This window comes from Populus trichocarpa, chromosome 1, assembly GCF_000002775.5.
Source record: "Populus trichocarpa isolate Nisqually-1 chromosome 1, P.trichocarpa_v4.1, whole genome shotgun sequence".
NCBI lineage: Eukaryota > Viridiplantae > Streptophyta > Magnoliopsida > Malpighiales > Salicaceae > Populus > Populus trichocarpa.
The window spans coordinates 3,373,270-3,397,597 of record NC_037285.2 but is presented as its reverse complement, the minus strand read 5'-3'; the positions used below and the strand labels follow the sequence as shown (position 1 = coordinate 3,397,597).

The window sequence follows — 24,328 nt, the reverse complement described above, 5'->3', positions numbered from 1 at the left end:
ATTAACTGACGAGAGATCATGTTGTCAATTTGATGTCTTTGTCTTACACCAGGGTTCTAACGATTACAGTCATAACATGGACAAGGTGGTTCTTTTGGTTTGTTTTATGTTGATCTTTGAACATTACAAAATCTTACTGAGGGTGATTAAAAGGGTTAGGCAGTGTGTCATATTCTACTAGAGAGGATCTTTCATTTGAACGTCTTTACATATGACATGCTGTAATTTTCTTTATTGATCTTATATGGTGTATCTAAGTTTTCCTTTGACAGAGAAAGTAGATGTTTTTGTTTACTGTATTTTGAGCTTCTGAAAATGCTTTTTGTGGGTGCGGAGCTATTGCCTGATGTCAGCTCAGCACAGAAGGAAAAAGAAGAAACCATCAATTTGTAAAAGAATTCCACTTGCCACTTGCTTTTTATTTTTAGTGAACGCAGATCATGGGTTTTGAGATAGACTAGACATCTTCGGCTGAGAATCTGGTTTCAGAAATTTGAATTAATGCTCAGCTTATAACCACCTTTATTTCTTGATCTTTGTTAAGAAAGGATTAATGAATATCCCAAAGTTACGTAATGGTTTAGGAAAGAAATATGTAGACCTGATCTGTCAACTATACTATTCCTATTGTAATTCATATTCCTAATATAACGTAGCACAATTGTAGGGAAATACTTGTATATAAGCGGCAGAGTATCATTGAATAAATATAAGGCAAATATTTTCTCTTCTCTGTTTTACATGGTATCAGAGCTGGTAACCTAGCTCTCTGCCGTTTTTTTTCTTGCTCCAATTTTCCCTGCCAATTGTCCAGTATTATGGAGCATGAACAATCTTCTAAGGAAGGCAAAAACAATGCCTTCGATCCTTTTTTTTCTCTACCATTCTGACCACCCAGGATTGGTGCTGGTCTCCAAGCCTCTCAATGGCGACAATTATTCCACCTGGTGCAGGTCTATGACGATTTCTTTGAATGCTAAAAATAAGTTGGGATTTATAGATGGAACAGTACAGATACCACCTGCCAAGAGCCAACCAAACGATTATGCTTCATGGAAGAGATGCAATGACATGATTCTGTCATGGATTCTCAATTCAATCTCGCCAGAACTTGCAGACAGTGTTATATATTCAACTACAGCACAGGAGGTTTGGGAGGACCTTCGTGATCGGTTTTCTCAGAGCAATGCCCCACGTATCTTTCAGATTGAGAGGGACATTGCTTGTACTTCTCAGGGGCAGATGACCGTTGCAACTTACTACACCAAGCTGAAGGGATTGTGGGATGAATTGGGTTCCTATAGCAGCACTGTTTGCTCCTGTGGAGCAGACCATAAGAGAAGACAGCTGATGCAGTTCCTCATGGGACTTAATGACTCTTACAAAGCCATTAGAGGACATATCCTATTGCTGAATCCTCTCCCTGATGTTCGCCAAGCATATTCCTCTATTATTCAAGAAGAGAAGCAACGCAGCTTAAATGATACACAGGAGACAGCAGAAACTGCAGCCATGACAATCCAACGAGATGCCCTCACAGCTCTAGCAGTTCGGTCAGGACAAGGCACTTCCTCTCGCTCCAACTCTTTTAATCGTAAGCCACTGCATTGCTCATACTGTGATAATGACCATCACGTACGAGATACATGTTGGAAACTGCATGGTTACCCACCAGGCCATCCAAAACATAAAGCCAGCCGTTCCAACCGTCAAGGAAATCGTCCTCCTTACAACAAGTCTGCTCATCCTGCAGCCAACTATGTCAAGGAAGGTCCCACAAGGCAAGAGATGCAGTCGGTCATGAATGGCTTCTCTGATTTACAATTTCAACAGATATTGTCCATTATGAACAACAATGGGATAGAACAATCCTCTCAACCTCAGGCCAATGCAGCTGTTAATTCTTCAGGTTTGTTGCAAGCACCATATAGCCTACCTCAGTTGATTCTTGACAGTGGTGCAACGGATCACATTACTTCTTCTCCAAATCTGCTTGTCAATAGTCGTCAGAATTCTATTTTACCACCGGTTACTATGCCTAGTGGAGAACAGGCTCCAATTACTTCTACCGGGACTTTGCCTTTAAATTCTGTTATTTCTCTCAAGAATGTGCTTGTTGTGCCGTCCTTTAAAGTGAATTTGATGTCTATAAGTCAAGTTACAAGAGGTCTAAATTGTTTAGTAACATTTTTTCCCTATTGGTGTATTTTGCAGGACTTGGCGACGAAGACGACGATTGGTTTGGGTAAACAACGAGGCAGACTTTATTACTTGGTTGCCTTAGCATCACCAACACCGACACCAAAATTCCAATCCTCAGCTGCTATTGCTACCAAATCATTTTGTTCTCATGTCATCTCCTCCACCGAGTTGTGGCATCGCCGATTAGGGCATTTATCTTCCTCTCAATTAAATTTTATGGCCAACAATTTACTCAATTTCCCTTTCAAACTCCACGATGCATGTGATATTTGTGCTCTTTCAAAACAATGTCGACTTCCTTTTTCTGCTAGTTCAATTTCATCTATTCGACCGTTTGAATTGATTCATTGTGATATTTGGGGCCCTTATAAAATTCCTTCCCTGTCCGGTGCTAAATATTTTTTAACAATCGTGGATGATTATTCTAGATTTACATGGGTATTCTTTATGCATCACAAACATGAAACACAAAATTTACTCACAAATTTTTTTTCCTTTGTCAAAACACAATTCAATGCATCCATTGCAAATATTCGCGTTGATAATGGAGGGGAATTTTTTTCCATGCGGAATTTTTTTCGTCAACATGGCACTACTTATCAACACTCTTGCGTTTATACACCTCAACAAAATGGGGTTGTATAGCGTAAACATCGTCATATTCTTGAGTCTGCACGTGCCCTTCGCTTTCAAGCTCATCTCCCTTTGCATTTTTGGGCAGAATGTGTTCTTACCGCTGTGCATTTAATTAATCGCTTACCTATACCACTTCTTTCTCACCAAACCCCTTTTGAGAAACTTTATGGCAAGGTCCCCACTTACTCACATCTTAAAATTTTTGGTTGCCTTGCATATGCCACTGAAGTGCATGCTGCACACAAATTTGCTCCTAGAGCCACACGTTGTGTTTTTCTCGGTTACCCGGTCGGCCAAAAAGCTTACAAGCTCTACAACCTTTCCACCCATAAATTTTTCACTAGCCGTGATGTTGTCTTCCATGAACACATTTTCCCTTACAAATCATCTCCACCCATTCTTGCACATCATGCATCAACCCCTGATTCTGCAGCTCCCTCCCCTGTCCTACCTCTTTCCATACCTGATGCTCCTACTGCAGACTACCCCGTCTCCAATCCTGCTTCTCCCACTTCAGTTCCTCCAAATTTTTCTCCCTCGGTTCCCAGTAATATCACTCAGTCATCTCCTCCTCTGATTCCTGTGCAGCCCTTACGCCGTTCCCAGCGCCATCACAACCCTCCACCTGCTTTACGTGATTACATCTGCAACCAAGTAACGTCTCCCAAACCATCGTTGGCTTCCTCGTCTGGTTCATCAAAAGGTACACGCTATCCTCTTTGTAATTTTCTTTCTTACCATCGCTACTCACCACAGCTTTGCTTCTATACTGCCACCATTAGCCAGGACATTGAGCCCCGTTCTTACACCGAAGCTGCTTCCTTTCCCCAGTGGCAAGCTGCCATGCAATCTGAATTAGCAGCATTGGAAGCTAATAACACCTGGTCCCTCACTTCTCTCCCTCCTGGAAAAACACCTATTGGATGTCGCTGGATCTACAAAATCAAACGCCATTCAGATGGTACCATTGAACGTCACAAAGCCCGGTTGGTGGCAAAGGGTTACACACAGCTAGAAGGTATTGACTTCCATGACACTTTCTATCCTACTGCTAAAATGATCACCGTCCGTTGTTTGTTAGCTCTGGCAGCAACACAGAATTGGTCCCTTCACCAACTAGATGTGCATAATGCTTTTCTTCATGGTGATCTTCATGAAGAAATTTATATATGTCCACCTCCTGGTCTTCGGCGACAGGGGGAGAATTTGGTGTGTCGCCTCAACAAGTCATTGTATGGATTAAAGCAAGCTTCTCATCAATGGTTTGCTAAATTCTCTGCAGCTATTCAAGCTGCCGGATATGTTCAGTCTAAAGCAGATTATTCATTATTCACTTGTCGCAATGGTAAATCCTTTACTGCATTGTTGATATATGTTGACGATATTTTGATCACAGGTAATGACCTTAAGGCTGTATACACACTTAAGAGATTTCTGCATAGTCATTTCCGAATTAAAGATTTGGGCGACTTGAAATACTTTCTGGGAATTGAGGTTTCTCGATCACAAAAAGGCATTGCTATCTCACAACGGAAGTACACTTTGGAAATTCTGAAGGATGGTGGCATTTTGGGTGCCAAACCTGTGAACTTTCCTATGGAACAAAACACAAAACTCTCAGATGCAGGTGATTTACTTAATGATCCATCTCAGTATAGGCGACTTGTGGGTCGTCTAATTTACTTGACTATTACCCGACCGGATATCATGTATTCTGTATATGTGCTAAGTCGATTTATGCATGCACCACGCAAACCACACATGGAAGCTGCCTTGCGTGTGTTGCGTTATCTGAAAGGTGCACCAGGACAGGGTTTGTTCTTCTCTTCTCAAAATGATTTATCTCTGCGGGCTTTTTGTGATTCAGATTGGGCTGGTTGCCCAATGACTTGAAGATCCACTACAGGTTATTGTGTTTTCTTAGGATCTTCACTTGTTTCTTGGCGAATAAAAAGATAGAAAACAGTATCGCTCTCCTCAGCAGAAGCCGAATATCGAGTCATGGCAGGTACATGCTGTGAGTTGTCGTGGTTACGTTCATTATTAAAAGATTTACGGATATTACATCCGAAACCAGCATTACTACATTGTGACAACAAAGCAGCTTTGCATATAGCGGCTAATCCAGTTTTTCATGAGAGAACCAGGCATATAGAAATGGATTGTCATTTTATTCGGGATAAAATATAGGATGGATCCATTATAACCAAATTTGTTATTTCGGCAGATCAACTTGCGGATGTCTTCACTAAGCCATTGGGAAAGGAGATTTTCTCTACCATGATTCGCAAGTTGGGAGTTCTCGACATTCACTCTCCAACTTGAGGGGGAGTGTTAAGAAAGGATTAATGAATATCCCAAAGTTACGTAATGGTTTAGGAAAGAAATATGTAGACCTGATCTATCAACTATACTATTCCTATTGTAATTCATATTCCTAATATAGCATAGCACAATTGTAGGGAAATACTTGTATATAAGCGGCAGAGTATCATTGAATAAATATAAGGCAAATATTTTCTCTTCTCTGTTTTACAATCTTTCCTAAAGAACATCCATCATGAAGTTTCTAAGCGTGATTCCTTGTTCTGCAGGTTCTATGAAGGAGTTGTTGATTCCTACGACCCCATCAAAAAGAAGCACAGGGTCAGATGACTCTGAGTGATCCCTGCTTATCTTGGAAAAAAAGGAAGGAGGGGGAATGATCCTGTCTTCTACTATTTCAGTCTTTATATAGCAATTGTGACTGTACCTGGGGCCAATGTTTATGATAAATCATGAGAAATTGTCTTACTGCAATGACTCCTTTTGTTTGTCTCTATAGCTTTTCTTGTAAGATCAATGGATCCAAATTACTCCTTTGATGGAGTAATTGGTTCATTGTGGATGATAGAGTCCAAATCTTCTCACACAACTTCCATCATCAATGGAGCTATATATCTTCATTTCTTCCTATCATAGCTCTAAAATACTTCTGTTGATGACTTGTTCCGGTCTTGTATGCTGATGGGGATGAAGAGAAGCTTAATCTCAAAAGGCAGCGGTGGGAACTAATTAAAGATGATAGTTTTCCAGTTCAAGTGGGTCTCTTGCCCCATTCTGTGCTTCATATTTTCCTCTTCTTGTATGTTCTAGAACTGTTCCAAAGAAGTAATTTATCCGGCTTGCATGCAATTGTGCTAATAATGTTTGCAGGAGCTGGAGATTGATGTTCCAAAAGCTGCTACTTCATCTGACGTGTAAGTTTAGTTATCATTTTTCTTCAAAGTTTTATAAATAAGACTATAATAACATGGTTTTCCCATAGTTTGTAGATAGGTTCTTTTCTGATTCCTTAATGTTAGGTCTTATCTGGGCTTTGCTTTTACAATGTGTTACCAGACTGCAAAAGGCCAAATGCGAGACTAAGTCAGAGTCAAGGAAGAGATCAAAGGCTGTTTCATCCTCGAAAAGGTTGGCTTGCATTCTTTCGTTTGAGTTGTGTATTTCACGTGGTCAGCTACTGACTGAAATGTATGATGGTTTGCCAGAAGCAGAGCTGCCATCATTTCCAAAACTAGAGCTAGAAGATCTGCATATGGTGCTGTGCCTAACGAACCAATTATTGTCAACAAACCTGCGGATCATGACACATCTGGGTCAGATAGTGGTTCAGAAGATGATGGGAAAAACACACCAGGGCAAGATAGAGCGGTTCAGAAGATGATGGGAAAAACACACCAGGGCAAGATAGCGGTTCAGAAGATGATGGTAAAAACACTTCAGGGCCAGATAGCGGTTTACAAGATGATGGTCAAAATTCTACTGTCAAGTTGAAGATCGACAATCCATTGACTGATATCAAGTCCAAGCAAGCAATGCCAGAGACTGTAAATCCATCTGACAATGGAAGTCTCAAAGCTGGTACCGAGTATTGTAGCTTCAACTCTGAGCAGACAACTTCAGTCGGTGTGACACCATCCAAAGATGAAAGTTCCGAAGGGGATGATGAATCTCACGGCTCGGATGGATCTAATAGGGAATAACAAGGGGAAGTGAGCTCTTCCTTTTCACCTGAAACTGCGTAGGAACTGGTAAACCTCGTGTACAGACACAGCGGACGGAGAGGCACAGGGAAACGTTGTGAGTTTGGTTTCGTTTAGAACTAGTGTTAGTTTTAGCGCCTCTGTTTTAGGCAACTGAAGGATATATTTTGCGACCCTAGTGGAGTACATGCAAGCAATCCTTCGGCTTAGACAGGAACAATGGTTTTGATGGGGCTTGTATTGTAATGGATCCCTCAGCCCATGAAGTGTTTAGACCTCAATTTGATTGCAATCTTAAGGGTGTTTTTGAAACAACCTCTGCCACATTATTTTAAAGACTCTGGATGTTATAACGTATGCATTTATGAAAAGGAGGATGTTTTGGCCTGCAATGGTGTCATGACATGGCCAGGATTTCATACCTCGATTTTCACTATTCTACAAGATTTATTAATCTCTTGTCAACCCAACTAATCTTGAGAAACTCTTCTCCTTCTCTTAGCTTTTAACTTGCTCTTCTGTTTGCAAATAATTAAATCATAGGAACTACCCCATAAATTAACCAAAAACCTCGATGCGCAGGACATCAAATTTGTTGAAACTTGAAAGCTGACAAGCGCGAACCAGTTTGTTAATGGACGAAGAAGGGAGTCCTAGTAGTTGGCCTTCATATTTAAATGGTCACCTGCTAAGCCCACAAACAAGAATATAAGGTTGCTAAAATGAACTGACATATGCTTACATTTTCTCCCCCTCCATATTATATTACATACCAAATTATTGAATTATAGGACTTGTCTTTGAAATCTCCCTCCTTGATCCTAATTGAGTGAAGTCATGCTTAGAAAATCATTCGCAAACAAGTCATACTAAATTCAATACAAATTGATGTGACAGCTGATGAAGACTGAACAGTTAATGATTGATCAAAACACGAAGATAAGCGGTCATTACTGCGTCTATTTGTACAAAAAATGGGTAATTTATTAGAATTATTCGCTCAAAATTTGGTAATGGTGACGTTTCTCATTGAAAGGATTTGGGGTCAATTGTCTTTGATGTGCTTTCCTTGAAGCTCCTCCAACTGTTTCTTCGTGGAAGTTTTCAAAAGTCTTCATATGTGGAGGTTGTTGATCGTGTATATACATAGTTTACTTTTTTTTTTTTTCAAATGTTAAAGACTTGCAATAAAATCAGAGTGGGCATGTTTTTCAAAACCTTAGAAACCAGTCATCTACCTACCCACGAAACTTTGAGGGCTTCAGAAATTTTCTTCCCTGAAATCAATCATGTGAAGAAATTAATGCCAACGCTAATACGAGGATAGGATTAAGACAGAATTTTTTCGTATAAGGCTGCCTTCACATCTTTCCTTTTTTAACAAAATACAATTTTCTTGAAATCTCCGCGCGATTCAGATTAAACGCGTAAATGGCATACAAAAAATGGTCAACCTCGCAGTCCCAACCACCAAAGGGAATGTGGTGGAAAAAAAAAAAAAAGAGAAATTTTCTAAACATTAGAAATATCACACACACACAGATTTTTTGAAGTATTTGGGAGAATTTTTATCACTTTTTTTTGTGGGTTCTGATGTTATTTTCTCTCTAATCTTTATATTTTATTTTTAAGTTATAAGTATTAGTAGTCATAACATAAAGATATTCCCCGATCAATCTAGCTTAGTATACCTATGGAGACTCTATTTTTTATTATAACTTCGTTAGGTCACCTAAAAAACAACCTTGCAACTTAATTTAGTTGGACTTTGAACACAGGATAGATAGCAATTTAGAAAACAAATTTATTTATCATTTGAGTCAACATCCAAGAGAGGATGGGTTATTATAATCGCATAAAGTGATGGAAATCTACTAGTAGTTAGTGCAATTGACTTTCCAATATATGGTGTCTTCTTTTGTGTTTTTCTGGCATTAGGTGGTGTACGCCCTAGGTCATGGGGTGAGAGTGCTCGGGAAGTTCTGGATTGAAGTGGCCGGAGATGCATGGCTAGCTAGGTTGGTGAGATGGAGACAGCCGGCCAGCCACATGAAGTGTACCGATTTCGAAACAAGGGGGGACATTGTGGAAATTCCTTTCCCCGTTAAAACTACTTCTGATTTGGAAATCTGATGCTATAGTTTCACTACAAGATTTCACAGTTTTACCGACGGACCAATTCCGTCGGTGTGTGATAGGAAGTTCGTCGGTGATTTTTTTACCGACGTCATCACCGACGGATTACGTCCGTCGACTTTCCCTTCCTCGGTGATTCCCCCTTCCGTCACTATATCTGTCGGAAAAACAAAAAAACCATTTGCCGATGGTTTTACAGACGGAATTTGCGCGCCAAACAAAAAGATTCCCACTTGAAATATACCGACGGATTTTCATTCCGTCGGTGATATTGTGATTGACCGACAAAAAATATACGTCGGTAAATCCGTCGGTGAGTGTATGAAATACCGACCGAATATATCCGTCTGTAAATTCATCGGTACTGTTGGCAGCTACTGTTAAATGCCGACGGATTAATTTCGTCGGTAAGTCTGTCGGTGAGGTTTAAAATACCGACCGAATTCATCCGTCGGTAATATTTTTTTTAAAAAAATTATTTAGGATATATAATATAAAACTATATAAATTAATTGTAATACAAACCAATTATGCAAATAAAATTTATATTAAACATAAAAAAAAAGTTAAATAATATTCATTACAAACTGAATATGTTTCAAGAAAAATATTAAATGAAGTTTTAAAGGTAAATAATGTTGATTACAAATTAATATAAAGGTGGAGCTGGAGGAGGAGGAGGAGATCCTGGAGGAGGCTGGTGGTTATACGGCCAAAAATGATTAGGCGCACATGTTCCACTATTTGTCAAGTTCATAATCATTTCGCGAAGCTGTTCATAAGCCGCTTTTTGTTGTTTACAAGCCGCTCCATACTCCGCTTTTTGTTGTGCTTGAGACGCTTTGATTTTCTCAGACTCCGCTCTTTGTTCCGCTCTTTGTTGTGCATGAGACGCTTTGAGTTGTGCGTACTCCGTTGATAGGTTATTGTATTTCTCGGTGAGCTGAGCCGTGTGTTGCTGCAAGGCCACGAACTCCTTAGATTGGGAGCTCGATATTGATTGGGAGCTCCCAACGGTTGAAACACTACGGGTCGACCACAAGTTGTCGGCCATAGTGTTGGAGAGCCCGTAAACCCGATTTTTATCGGGTCCACCTGACGAGCCAACCTCCATCCACAAATCCGAATCGAATTCCGGATGGGTCAAAATATCGTCCCCGTATCTCTCCCTCAACCGATTATTATAGGTCTCCTAAAAATAAAAAAAAAAGTAATCATCATATTCAATACAATAAACATAATAACTTACAAAATAAAATGGTTGAACAAACATACCACGAAATGCTGAGCACGGTTATCAATGAAATGTTGCGCCCCCTTCTAGCGGTCTTAACTCCGCACGTGCGTCTCCACAAATAGCTCCATCGGGCTCGGCTCACGTCCAAGAGACGCAGCCTATAATGAAAAAAGATATATTAACAACAACTGAATTTAACGATATATTTCATTTAAATTAATCTTACCATCCGTTTCGCATGTGCAGCAAACGGAACGGAGCCGCCAGTGTGCGTTGTCACCCCGCCTTGAATTGGCCGATTCCGGTTGCCAGCACCGGACTGTGAGCGTCGTGTGAACCGCTCAGACGTCACGTGCTCAAGATAGTGCGGCCATATATCTTCCGGGATGTATATCGGTTTGAAATCCCTCCAAACCGCAACATCGTTCCAGCCTTGGAAACCCCTATCCCTCACGGTTTTTTTTGCCTTTTTTTGTGCTTCATACCAAAAATCACACAACCTACTTCACGCAACCAAAAATTACATTTCGAAACATAAATTTTTGTCTAAAAAAAATCTTGTATTGTTTTCGATCTTACCTAGTTGCCGCGTGATTTTCCCACACCCTCCTCACAACAGTGTTATGCTCACTGTCCTAACAGAATTTGTGCTGTGTATAAATAAACAAGTTTAAATAAAAATAATAATTTATTTACAATTATATTAATAAGCTGAAAATTATAAATTAATACCAACCTCAAACCTGTTAAACCATGCATTGATTTGAGGCATCCATTCAGGATGCTTGGATATCTGACTCCATTGAAACAATGGAATCTCCATAGACGATTTAAACGCCGATGATATTACTCGGGCGGCTTCAATGTTTGTGAACCTGAAAATAAATGAAATAAATTCAATAGTTATTACTTCATAAATTATGTTGTAATTTAAAAAAAAAAAACTAAAACCTTAACAAACTTACATTGAAAGGTCGTCCTTCCACTGTGCCTCGTACTTGCGGGTAAATTGATTCCGCTGCGAAGGCACGCCGCCTCTGCGCTGTGAAGTACCGCTGGAAGAGGCAGCATCAGTTGACGGCGCAGGTGGTGTAGGTGCCTCTTCTTGAGAGGCACCTAAGGAAATATCATCCTCGCTGCTAGACGAACTAGCTGCGACCGTACTTGAGCGACAAGCTCTGGTTTTTGTTCTACGTATCTACACAATTTGATACAAATATTTATATAATTAAATTCAAATGTAAAAAAAAAATTCGACAGCACCTCCCCTATACCGGATACTACCCAAATCCACAAACCTGCACATATTAACAATAGCCACAACCAATTTACCCAATCTATACTAATTATTTCAACATATTCAATTACTAATCCCAAGGTAAATTCAACATTAAGAATTACAATTCAAGTAATTATTCAATAATTATGCCAATACAACAAAACAATAAATTAAAAAAAAAACTCTAGAATAACAATCAAAATAAATGAAAAAAATTAAACGCAAAGCATGCAATAATAGAGTAAAACTAATAATTATTCCAACATATTCAATTACTAATTCTAAAGTAAATTCAACATTAAGAATTACAATTCAACAAATTATTCAATAATTATGCCAATACAACAAAACAATAAATTAAAAAAAACTCTAGAATAACAATCAAAATAAATGAAAAAAATTAAACGCAAATCATGCAATAATAAAGTAAAATTAATAATTATTCCAACATATTCAATTACTAATTCTATGGTAAATTCAACATTAACAATAAATATTCAACAAATTAACTAATAATAATTATGTCAATACAACAATAAAAAATATTCAATAAATTCAAAAAAAAAACTATAGACTTTAGCAATGAATTATGCAAAAAAAAACTATAGACTTTATCTACATTACAAAAAATACACCAAAACAAAAAAAATAACCAAAAAAATAGCAAAAAAAAACCATTAAAGTAAAATGAAATAGAGGAAACACTAACCTTTTAAACTGATGGAGATTCACGATAAAAAAAGCTTGAGATCGCCTGAAGAACGGAGAGAAGAACGGAGAGGAAAAGAATGGTGAAAAACTGAGGAGAAGAGAAAATGAACTGAAGAGGCGGTCGGGGGAGTTTAAATGCCAATTTTACCAACGGATTCACCGACGTCTATAAAATTAATTATTATTTTAATTTATTCCGTCGGTGAGGTGTTAAAAATCCGTCGGTGAATTTTGAATTTCGCACCAAATTTTTTAATGGCCCTCCATATTTTTCGCAGTCCGTCGGTAAAGCCGTCGGCAATCTGACGCGGTCAGAGATGCATTTAATGCGCAATCCTTTGATATTCGCGCAGTCCATCGGTAATTCTATCGGTAAAATTGAAAACATACTGACGGCTATATATTCATCGGTGTGGCCGTCGGTGATCTGGTGGCATTACCAGTAATTATTTTCGAACTCTCTGTGAAAGGCCGATGGAATTAAGTCCGTCGGTGTAGCCGTCGGTGATGTGGTGGCATTACCAGTAATTATTTTTGAACTCTCTGTGAAATACCGACGGAATTAATTCCGTCGGTGTGGCCGTCGGTGATATGGTGGCATTACCAGTAATTATTTTCGAACTCTCTGTGAAATGCCGACGGAATTAATTCCGTCGGTATAGCCGTCGGTGATGTGGTGGCATTACCAGTAATTATTTTCGAACTCTCTGTGAAATGCCGATGGAATTAAGTCCGTCGGTGTGTCCGTCGGTGATGTGGTGGCATTTCAAGTAATTATTTCATGTCACAAAATATATCATCCATGATCAATAATTATTTCAAGTAATTATTTCGTAATTGTGGCATTTCAACTAATTATTTCAAGTAATAAATATTTTGTGTTTCAAAATATATCATCCATAATCTAAATTACATGAAAAAAAGGGTTTTACATAGAGCTTTATTTTGGTAGTTAGTCAGAATTTTCTTCTTCTTCGTCATCAATTGAATTGTCATCACCTTCATCGCAATCTTCAATATGAATATCATCTTCTTCATCGACATTTGCTTGTCCGCTAGAGCTCAAAACAAAATTCAACTCCTCTGCGTCAACATCAACAAGACTATCATCGAAAACACGAAAATTTGAATTTTCTTCCAATTCAATCGAAGGAGCAACTCGATATGGTTCAACCACCTCACTAACTTGAAAGACTTCATCTCGCACACTTGTGTCTTCGTTCTCATCCTGAACAACCCGACACGACCCCGGAGTTTGGTTTTTAAAACGGACAACCAATCCACTCTTGATCGATCCTTTCTAAATGAAGGGGTGTATGTGTAATAAACTTGTTGACATTGCTTTGCGAAAACAAAGACATCGTTTATGTTGCGGAGTCTAGCTTTTGAGTTGATTTCGACCAGACCATAGTGCGGATCAACTCTGATTCCTCTGTCAGTCGTGTCATACCAATAGCATTTGAATAAAAACACTATATTCTGCTCGTTATGATATTGCAGTTCGACGACCTCTTCTAATCTACCATAGTAGTCAACTTCTAACTCACTACTAGTGGATCCCTTAACACAAACACCGATGTTGTATGTCTTTCTTCCTTGCCCGTATTCTTCAGTATGGAAAACATATCCATTGACAAAATACCCGTTATAGCAGTTACATTTTCTTTCAGGCCCCAGGCTTAGTGAAGACAATGACTTAGGTGCACTCCTTCCCATTTGATAAACTTTGTATGTAATGTACATCAATAAACAGTAAATGAACGAGAATCTCGTAATGACATGCATACGTACAGTAATTTTGCAAGTTAGAATGAGTTTGTGATAGTGCTTACATGTGTTCTGAACCACGTGGCAAACTGCTCATCTTGTAATTGAAAGATCTGGGATTCGGTCAGCTGTGAGTTATTGGAGAGAAAATATTGACGATGTTGCCTGCAAGTGATAATGAGTGTATGATATTACAATATATAATTAACAGTTTATTACTAACAAAGTTTAATTAGTTTAAACTTACTGAATAAAAGGTCTCAGCTCATCACAGTTAAATAGAACATAGTTGTGTGCTTGTTTGAACTCTATTTCCGACAAATATCTTCCTCTTATGGCATTTTTAGGTGTGGGTCGTCCAGTATTGGAGAATATTGACAAGTTCCCACTGGATGGCACTTCACCGCCATCATCATGCTGTGGAAAGCAATTGATTCTCGTTCTCATATGAGGTTCGAAATAGTACGAGATAAATGTTGAGATCTCCTCAACAATATAGGCCTCACATATCGAAGCCTCAACATGCGCCTTGTTCTTAACCTTTTTCTTGAGATTAAACAAGTACCTGCATTGAAATATTAATCAAGTATTTTCAATTAAGAAAAACATATAAAATACTTTTATATATGAATTACATTGCAACTGTAATATCTAACCGTTCGAATGGGTACATCCATCTATATTGGACCGGACCTCCAGCTTTTGCCTCGAACGGTAGATGTATAGGGAGATGCTCCATTGAGTCAAAAAATGATGGAGGGAATATCATCTCAAGTTTGCATAGTGTCTCGACGATATTCGTTTGAAGCCTCTCAATGTGATCAACATTCAACTTGCTGGAGCATATATCTCTGAAAAAATGACTGATCTCCGTGAGTGCATCCCATATTCCCTTTGGCAACAAATCACGAAAGGAAATTTTGTTTCCTCGATATATCATAAGTCAGAGCTCCGGAGGACCACAACTGCGCCAACTCATCAATCAACGGTCGAAGACAAACATCTATATTCCGCCCCGGGCTTCTTGGACCGGGTATGACAGTAGATAAAAACATGAACTCCGGCCTCATACACATTCCCGGTGGCAAGTTATAAACTGTGAGTATGACCGGCCAACAAGAATAAGGAGCAGCAAATGACCCAAATGGGTTGAATCCGTCTGTACACAACCCAAGACGCACATTCCTTGATTCAGCTGAAAAGTGAGGATGAACACTGTTAAAGCGTTTCCACGCTTCGCTGTCAGAAGGATGAACCATCACTCCATCAACCGCATGGTGTGCTTGGTGCCATGTCATGTGCTCAGCAGTCCTTGGTGACATGAATAACCTCTGCAGTTTAGGTGTGATCGGGAAGTATCTAAGTTTTTTATATGCCACTAGAGTCTTTCCCCTGCCAGTTCTAAGTTTGTAACGAGAATGCCTGCATGTCATGCACTCGGTCATCTCAGCATTTTCAAGGTAGTATAACATGCAGAAGTTAGGGCACATGTCAATTTTTTGGTATCCTAAACCGAGGGGTTTCATCATGGACTTCGCAGCATAGAAGTTCTCTTTCAGCCTGTTCCCTTCAGGTAAAATGCTTCTTGCCCATTCAATAATCTTGTCATACCCGGCCTCACTCAACCCGTGATCTGACTTGATAATGAACACCTGTGCTACGGCCGATAATTTACTGTGGTTCGTGCAGCCATCCCATAATGGTTCGTCAGAATCTTTCAACAAATCAAAAAACCTAGCTGCATCTGCATTAGGTTCTTCTTCTAGGATTGGACATTGACTGCCATTACCTTGATTCATTCTCATTGCATCCATAACCATATTTCTGTAAGGATTAATGTTGTCATTTGCCGCTTCATGCACGTTGCTAGCACTAGAAGTAGACCCAACCACCGTTTCTTCCATTCTCCTCTTACTACCAAATACTTCTCCATGTGCATACCAACACTGATAATTCTCCATAAACCCTTTGTGTAGAAGATGCATCATTACAACATCTGGATGCAGATACTTTTTATTTTCACACTTCCTGTATGGACACCTAATACCGCCTCCAGTAAAATTTCTGGGAATAGATGTTGCAAAATTAATAAAACCCTGAACCCCGTTACAATAATCCATCCTCCGCAATCCTTGGAGTGAATCTCGATACATCCATGAACGATCATCCATGACTTATATCGAACCTCTATAAAATTATGATGACATCATGTATTAATTAACTAAGTTAGGTAAATAAACTTGCAAAAATATTACTTTACCTCGAGATTATCCAACAAACCAATCACAACTTCTCATAAATATTAAATATTCATTATCATTTATCAACGTCCATACGAATTAAAATATATAAATTTACAGAAATTAATTACCACTCCGCAATACCATTGATAAAACTTTAAACGGACCCATTAAGCAAGCTATTAATTATTTCAAAATAGCACATGTAATTCGGTAGTTCCATAAAGTTTTAACAATTTACAAACAAATACAATCTTACAAAATCTAAAACAAACCATAACAGGTATAAAATTATACATTCATATACTACAAGTTTGTTTGAGAAATAACAATAAAACATATTGTACATCTACTAACAAAATACATATACTAAAAAAACAATAAATTTGACATTTAATTAAATGTTAAAATTTAAAAAGATAGAATTACTTAAAAAAATTGATAAAATCCGTCGGTAAATCAGAACACGGATGCTGTGACCACAAAACTTCAAGAAATATAACTTGTTGTGCTGATATGAGGAAGATTTTTTTTTTTTAGGGGGGGGGGAGGGGGGGCTGGTTGTTTGCTGATGGGGAGAGTTGGGTTTAGGAAGAAGAAGGAGAAATAGGGGAGGAGAGGGTCAGCAGAGCTGACATATATTAACTTTTTTTGACGGTTTCACCGACGGAAACTCCGTCGGTGATTCTGACGGACACATAGACACGTCACCGTACGGATCTACCATTTCAAATCCCTCGGTGAGTCCGTCGGCAATTTAAACGGCGAACCGGTCACGTCACTGTACTGGCTGTCTTTTTGAATCCGTCGGAAAAAAAATAACCCGCCAAAACCTCCACGTCAGTGACCCGTCTTTTTTTTAATTCAGAAACTTTTCCGTCCGTAATTCAGTCGGTAAATACCGAAGGAAATTTTTCTTCGGTAGTTACCGACTGAATTACGGACGGAAAATGGTCCGTCAGTAGTTACCGACTGAATTACAGACGTAAAAGTGTCCGTCGATAATTTCGATCTCAAATTACCGACAGAAATATTCCGTCGGTAAATCCGTTGGTATTTAGCGAATTTCTGGTAGTGTTTCTGGTATCAAAATAGTAAAATATAGAATGAAAATTATTAGTTATTATCCTGCAATAATAATAAAAAAAAGATAGAAAATATATAAAGATAATATATTTCATATGCTTTCTATTTCGAAAACAGGCTTATTTTATATCTTTATTTTTATTTTTTAATCCAAATACGTTTTTGTTTATTTCATATATATATATATATATATATATATATATATATATATTATTTCTATCCTTAAATACTAACCATGCACAAAGATTCTCCAATTAAGAAGCGTTCATACAGAGTCACAGTTAGCTGTAATAGGCTTATGCAATGTGGCAGTTTTTGAACCAAAAACTTTTTTGTTTTTTTCAAGTTTAGTCGGCGAAGAAACACTCTTCGTCAAGAGCTATAATTAGAAGTAATTAAATAACTTTATGATAGATTAGTTTGTAACAAATAGTCACTGTCGAAAGCTGCCAAGTATTAATTAGAGATCATTAATGTGACAGAAAACAACCGTAGTGGCGTAGTCTTTGCAGATTTATAAACAAGACTTTATGATAGATTAGTTTGTAGGAAATAATCACCGTCGGCACTGTCGGCTGTGCTTGGAATTGTGTTTTTTTTTAAAGATTTATTTATTTATTTATTTTTTGAATTATTTTGATGACTTGATATAAAAATAAATTTTTAATAAATAAATAAATATTATTTTAATATATTTTTAAATAAAAATAAAAACACTTTAAAAAACTAATTTAAAACACATTCAAATACCTCCATCACTAAAAACCTTATTTCTCACTCAATCCCAGGGAAGATTTAGTGTGAGATGATATTGTGGTGTAATAAATTTTTTAAAAGTTATTTTTATTAAAAAATATATTAAAATATTTTTTTAGATTTTTTTATTTTTAATACAAATCTATTAAAATTATTATAATACACTAAAAAATATATAAATGTAATATTTTTTCATATCAAATACATTTTTAAAATACATCCAAATATAAATTGAAACACAATATCAAACCGACTCTTTAGCCTCCTACTATCTAGATAATTGAGTTTAAGTGGGTGAGTGCAACAAGTTTATCTTATAAAGTAAAAGATAAAGCACTCATTACCTTGTGATTTCACCCGTTTAGAAACATGTTTGAAACTGAGTTTTTCAAGAATTTGATTTATTTTTTATTAAAATTGATTTTTTTATGTTTTTGAATAATTTTAATATGTCGATGTTAAAAATAATTCTTTCAAATTAAAAAATATATTATTTTGATATATTTACAAGAAATACATATTTTAAAAAACAACCGCTATTACATTTAAAAATACCCTCTTAAACAGAAAAGAGCCATAGATTATTTATATTAAATAGCTCAAAATCAAATAATCCTTCTCGTGTGAGAAAAAAAAATAAAAAATTCATCACGTACCCTTGCATGCATTATTGTATTTCAGTTATATCAACTCCTTTATTCAATGTTAATTCATATAAAATCTTGTACTTTAATTCAATGATAGAGCTCCTTGGTTTGATATCACTAATTTGTTAATGGACTTGCCATTAACCAATATGATATGCACACATGGCAAAAGCTGATAGAACTGAAATTCAATTATCTGATAGATCAAGATACGATTTTCTGAGAAAGAAAAGGAGCAAATCCTTTAGGGTATTACATATGCTAAGTAAATATTTATTTTTTTCAGATTTTATTTTTATTTTTAACATTAATATATTAAAATTATAAAAAATATATAAATTTAAAATTTCTTCCAAGAAAAACCCAATTCAAAAAATATTTTAAAAAATAGATGAGACCATAACGTCAAACAACTATGGTTGGTGTACCGAGTAAAAGATCATGTCCTTTGATGGAAATGCTGGTCTAAATAAAAAACAAACGTTCAATAAAAAAGAAAAAGAAAAAGAAAAACAAACGGTCAATCAGTGGGAAATCTACTAGTAGTTAGTGCAATTGACTTTCCAATTAATGGTGTCTTCTTTTGTCTTTTTTCTGGCATTAGGTGGTGTACGATCTAGGTCATGGGGTGAGAGTGCTCGGGAAGTTCTGGATAGAAGTTGCCGGAGATGCATGGCTAGCCAGGTTGGTGAGATGGAGACAGCCGGCCAGCCACATGAAGTGTACCGATTTCGAAACAAGGGGGGACATTGTGGAAATTCCTTTCCCCGTTAAAACTACTTCTGATTTGGAAATCTGATGCTATAGTTTCTGGTATCAAAATAGTAAAATATAGAATGAAAATTATTAGTTATTATCCTGCAATAATAAAAAAAAAGATAGAAAATATATAAAGATAATATATTTCATATGCTTTCTATTTCGAAAACAGGCTTATTTTATATATTTATTTTTATTTTTTAATCCAAACACGTTTTTGTTTATTTCATATATATATATATATATATATTATTTCTATCCTTAAATACTAACCATGCACAAAGATTCTCCAATTAAGAAGCGTTCATACAGAGTCACAGTTAGCTGTAATTGGCCTATGCAATGTGGCAGTTTTTGAACCAAAAACTTTTTTTTTTTTTTCAAGTTTAGTTGGCAAAGAAACACTCTTGGTCAAGAGCTATAATTAGAAGTAATTAAAGTTGGTTTGTTTGCTGGAAATTTTTTTTTTTTTAGAAATTGAATTTTAAAAAAGTAAATTTCAGGAAAATGAATTATTTTCTGATGTTTGGTAGTGTAATGAAAAATAAATTGAAAAATATTTTTCAGTGTTTGGTTATGTCATGGAAAATAAGCTGAAAAATAATTTATTAATGTTTTATTTTTTTTCAAGTTTATTAAAATAATAAAAAACAAATCTTAAAAAATAATGTAATTATATAAAAATGCTGTTCTAAATAAAAAAACAAACGTTCAATAAAAAAGAAAAATATCAGACCAGGTCAATCAGTGGGAATAGAAGAGAACTGGATGTAAGAAATTGTCAAAGATATGAAAATATATTTGAAGTTACTCGGAAGAGAAGGACTCTCAGGATCAACCATTAATAATTGATGTGATTGGGTCTTTCTTTATACATGCAAGAAACAAGAAACATGCATGTGGATATATAGATTATAAACTCTCTCTCTCTCTCTCTCTCTCTCTCTCTCTCTCTCTCTCTCTCTATATATATATATATATATATATATATATATATATATATATATGATTTGACCAAAAGGTAAACGTTGATGGTCATGAGCATTGTTGAATAGGGAAATTAAAAAAAAAAGAAAAAGAAAAAAACATGGATGGTGATTGTACATATGTTTGATGAACCATTTTTTTTTTCGAATCCAAATAATATTAATAATAATAATAAAGGTAAGGTAAAAACAAATATAGTAATATAATCCAAATAATAATAATAATAATAATAACAATAATAATAATAATAATAATAAAGGTAAGGTAAAAACAAATATAGTAATATCCTTGGAGATTTCATTATTTCGATACATTCATCTATTAATAGTTAAGTTTGATGTAAACGCCAAAGAAGAACAAGAGAACCGGAGACTGGTCAAAAACAACATGCATGCACTTTTGGTCAAAAACAACATGCATAAAACAATAAATTTTCCATGTAAGATTTATTAGTAGCTTATTACATTTTTTCCCCACCAGATTCTTTGCTGGTTTATGTGTATTAATTAATCAGTGGACATTCATTTACTGGTCAACTTTCTTAAGAGACATTATTAAATCCAATTCACATGAGGCTGGAGAAAAGTAAGCTTACATGAACATGATATTTGAATCAATCTACTATCATAGTGTTTGGAATTATAATAACCAAATATTCTTTAACATGAACACTTGTCATCCATGAGATCCTTTCCTTCTCTCCTTCCAAAACAAATTAAAGTACTGCTCTCTACTTGTGATCTACAACCATTTAATGGGTCGTTGTGTGTAATATATTTTCATTTCTTAATTTATTAGTAGCTTATAATTACATTTTGGTCAAAAACAGCATGCACGTTTGGTCAAAAAAATACATTTACAAAACAATCAAGGAATAATGTTTTGTAAATATTATTTACAAAAAACTCAGTCACAAACCTCAAGGAATGAAAAATAATGGAAAGAGAGAATCTACACCACCACTTTGGTAAATATTTACCGGTAGTGGGTGAGGAAGGTAACTCTAAACCTTAATTATAAATACATCCACTCCACCACTTCTTTCCTTGTAGCATCCACCTCCTAAATCAAGAGAAAAGGAAAACACCTCCCTCTCTCTGTCTCTCTTCCTTCGTTCTACGACCAAACACGCACACATAATAATACACATATCAAAACAACATGCCTGTCGATACTTCATCACTTCCATGCCAAGGCCAAACTGTCTGTGTCACCGGGGCTGGTGGCTTCATTGCTTCATGGATTGTTAAACTTCTTCTAGAGAAAGGTTACTCTGTTAAAGGAACTGTGAGAAACCCAGGTTAGTTTATAATAATTAAGCACTTGGTTTCTTTCCCTTTTCTTTTTCTGTTCTTAAGATTGTGTTAATTTAATGCTCTGTATTTGTGTGGGTATACACAGCTGATCCCAAGAATTCCCATTTGAGGGAGCTTGAAGGAGCTCAAGAAAGATTAACTTTATGCAAGGCTGATCTCCTTGATTATGAGTCTCTTAAAGAGGCTATTCAAGGGTGTGATGGAGTTTTCCATACTGCTTCTCCTGTCACAGACGATCCAGTATGTTTCCTTTTTTTCTTTTCTTTTCGGTTCATTGGTAGTAAAAATTTTGTTTGGATGCTGAGAATTTTAAGAAAAGAAAATAAAAACATCTTCAAGTTTGGTTTTGATGATGAGATGATTTTGTGTTCCAATACTTGAAGGAGCAAATGCTGGAGCCAGCAGTGAATGGAACCAAGAATGTGATCATGGCAGCAGCTGAGGCCAAAGTCCGACGAGTGGTTTTCACGTCTTCAATTGGGACTGTGTACATGGACCCCAATAGGAGCCCTGATGTTGTCGTTGATGAATCTTGCTGGAGTGATCTTGAGTTCTGCAAGAACACCAAGGTATTTAATTAATAACATGTGATGATGATTGATTAACATAATTAAATAGCTCCTAATTAGAGCACGGATCGGCTATTACTTGATGATTAAATCAACATGATATAAAATATATGCTAATTAATCACATGTCATGATAATTGATTAACATAACTATTATTGTGCCCACATACACTTGGGTTACTCAAAGCATACAGAGTAGGTGTAAATAAAAATATATCTATCCTAATTGCCTATCCTTCACATCTTGATGTAAGTTCATCTTGGAATTGCAGAATTGGTATTGCTATGGAAAGACTGTGGCGGAACAGGATGCATGGGATGTGGCTAAGAAGAATGGAGTTGACCTAGTGGTGGTGAACCCAGTGCTGGTGCTTGGACCATTGTTGCAACCCACTGTCAATGCTAGCATCGTTCACATCCTCAAGTACCTAACCGGCTCAGCCAAGACATATGCTAACTCTGTTCAAGCTTATGTGCATGTTAAGGATGTGGCACTAGCCCACATTTTAGTCTTCGAGACACCTTCCGCCTCCGGCCGTTACATTTGCGCTGAGAGAATGCTCCACCGTGGAGAGGTGGTGGAAATCCTTGCAAAGTTCTTCCCGGAGTATCCCATCCCCACCAAGTAAGTTCTTATGATTTTGAACAATTTTGAAAAGAATTTTTTGAACGCAAAAACAAACCCACATATATTTGCACATTTGATATATATATAAAGCAACTTAGGGCAATGAGTGTTGGAAGATTTTGTACAATAATTAAATTAAAGAATAAAATCCTCACTTCCTGTTGCATGACAGTTCTCTGATACTTTATCCCTATCCATGCCCAAAATAAGAAAATAAATGAAGAAAAGGGTTTTTTGTCCTTATTATAAATATAGTAAAAAAACATTGCAGATCGCTGCCTTATTTTATTTTTATTTTTTTGGTTTCTTAATGGTATCGTGGGGCAATTGGTGTCCCAATTTTGACTTGTATGATAATCTTAACCCAAAATCGAATCCCCCGTGGCCTAATTTTTTGAATCATCAACAAAGAAAGCCAAATGATTTGACAATATGCTGGTGCAGCAAAAGGGTCCTCACCAACCCCATCGTCTTTGTCATATTTGGACCAAAATGGGTTCTCTACGATTGGTACTGCACAAAGTTATTGGATCACAAGTTAAATCTTGCTTTGTTATATATTTTCAAATTTTGTCATGGAGAGTTAGGAAGAGGATTATTGGGTCCTAAATCCTAATCTCATGCAATTATATGCTACAGTACTTGTTTGTCTAATTGTAGTGCTTAATGAGCTAGTGAATATTAATATTTTGTAGAAAAAAACCTACCAAGTTTGTAGAAAGAATTAATTGTGCTGTGTTTTTTTTTATTAATCTTGAATATTAATATTTTGTATTGCAATGCATATGCAGGTGTTCAGATGAGAAGAATCCAAGAAAACAACCCTACAAGTTCACAAACCAGAAGATCAAGGATCTGGGCATCGAATTCACCCCAGTGAAACAGTGCCTGTATGAATCTGTTAAGAGCTTGCAGGAAAAGGGTCACCTTCCAATCCCAAAACAAGCTGAAGACTCTGTGAAAATTCAACAAGGGCTCATTTATTAGGAGGGGACGTACAGGTCCACACCCCATGTGTGGTTGTAGTTGTTTGCAAAATACATACTAGGGAAAAGAATTTACTAAAGAAGAATGTAGAGTGCAAGTGTTACTGTCTTCTAAGACCTCTAATTGTCTTCGCGCTTAGATTAATCTATGTTTTAATCCTCTAATTAATCAATTATTGGATGTAACTTTTAAGTGTTCCACTTTTTTTTTTTTAATTCAATTTCAATATGAAATCCATACCATCTCTGTGGCTTCCCTTGGATTGAGAATTGATTATCTATCTTTCAAAATAAGGTCTAAAAATCGAATAAGCTTATATAATGATAGTTGCATGTACATCTCGTAGCACCCTCCTAATAT

The 24,328-nt window shown here is 36.5% G+C and overlaps 3 protein-coding genes across 7 annotated transcripts in view; 2 read left to right on the top strand and 1 right to left on the bottom strand.

Moving 5' to 3' along the window:
• The window catches only part of LOC7487059 (sister chromatid cohesion protein PDS5 homolog D), a 52,917-nt gene extending 45,608 nt beyond the window's left edge, over window positions 1-7,309 (top strand). Inside the window, exons 12-14 of one of the 2 annotated variants that reach the window (XM_052455712.1) lie at window positions 6,220-6,291; window positions 6,369-6,527; window positions 6,572-7,309. In XM_052455712.1, coding sequence (XP_052311672.1) covers window positions 6,220-6,291; window positions 6,369-6,527; window positions 6,572-6,863 — 523 coding nt within the window. In that variant the 3' untranslated portion in view covers window positions 6,864-7,309. The remainder of the gene's footprint in view (window positions 1-6,219; window positions 6,292-6,368; window positions 6,528-6,571) is intronic. The other variant, XM_052455707.1, reaches the window with a different exon arrangement.
• The window catches only part of LOC112325957 (cinnamoyl-CoA reductase 1), a 163,856-nt gene that overhangs the window by 28,997 nt on the left and 110,531 nt on the right, over window positions 1-24,328 (top strand). Inside the window, exons 1-5 of one of the 4 annotated variants that reach the window (XM_002299224.4) lie at window positions 21,534-21,768; window positions 21,870-22,024; window positions 22,168-22,353; window positions 22,626-22,978; window positions 23,773-24,153. The exons of 1 other annotated variant lie outside the window; for it this stretch is intronic. In XM_002299224.4, coding sequence (XP_002299260.1) covers window positions 21,630-21,768; window positions 21,870-22,024; window positions 22,168-22,353; window positions 22,626-22,978; window positions 23,773-23,968 — 1,029 coding nt within the window. In that variant the 5' untranslated portion in view covers window positions 21,534-21,629 and the 3' untranslated portion in view covers window positions 23,969-24,153. Of the gene's footprint in view, window positions 1-21,522; window positions 21,769-21,869; window positions 22,025-22,167; window positions 22,354-22,625; window positions 22,979-23,772; window positions 24,154-24,328 lie in introns of those variants that run through there. 2 more of the 4 variants (XM_024607981.2, XM_052455761.1) reach the window with 2 other exon arrangements.
• LOC127905758 (uncharacterized) lies at window positions 9,640-14,874 on the bottom strand. Its single transcript, XM_052455765.1, has 9 exons — window positions 14,650-14,874; window positions 14,241-14,558; window positions 14,059-14,158; window positions 11,202-11,434; window positions 10,973-11,111; window positions 10,816-10,886; window positions 10,463-10,736; window positions 10,275-10,394; window positions 9,640-10,191 (listed from the first exon to the last, which is right to left on the bottom strand). The coding sequence occupies exons 1-6, from the start codon at window positions 14,760-14,762 to the stop codon at window positions 10,872-10,874; spliced, it is 918 nt and encodes a 305-aa protein (XP_052311725.1). The 5' UTR covers window positions 14,763-14,874; the 3' UTR covers window positions 9,640-10,191; window positions 10,275-10,394; window positions 10,463-10,736; window positions 10,816-10,871.

Bases quoted from the DNA above. Each gene is read 5' to 3' on its own strand.
- LOC127905758 (XM_052455765.1), bottom strand. From the start codon at position 14,762: ATGATATTCCCTCCATCATTTTTTGACTCAATGGAGCATCTCCCTATA. The intron at 14,559-14,649 runs GTTAGATATTAC...ATTTCAATGCAG, and splicing joins TGGATGTACCCATTCGAACG to GTACTTGTTTAATCTCAAGA. The intron at 11,112-11,201 runs GTAAGTTTGTTA...ATTTATTTTCAG, and splicing joins TGGAAGGACGACCTTTCAAT to GTTCACAAACATTGAAGCCG.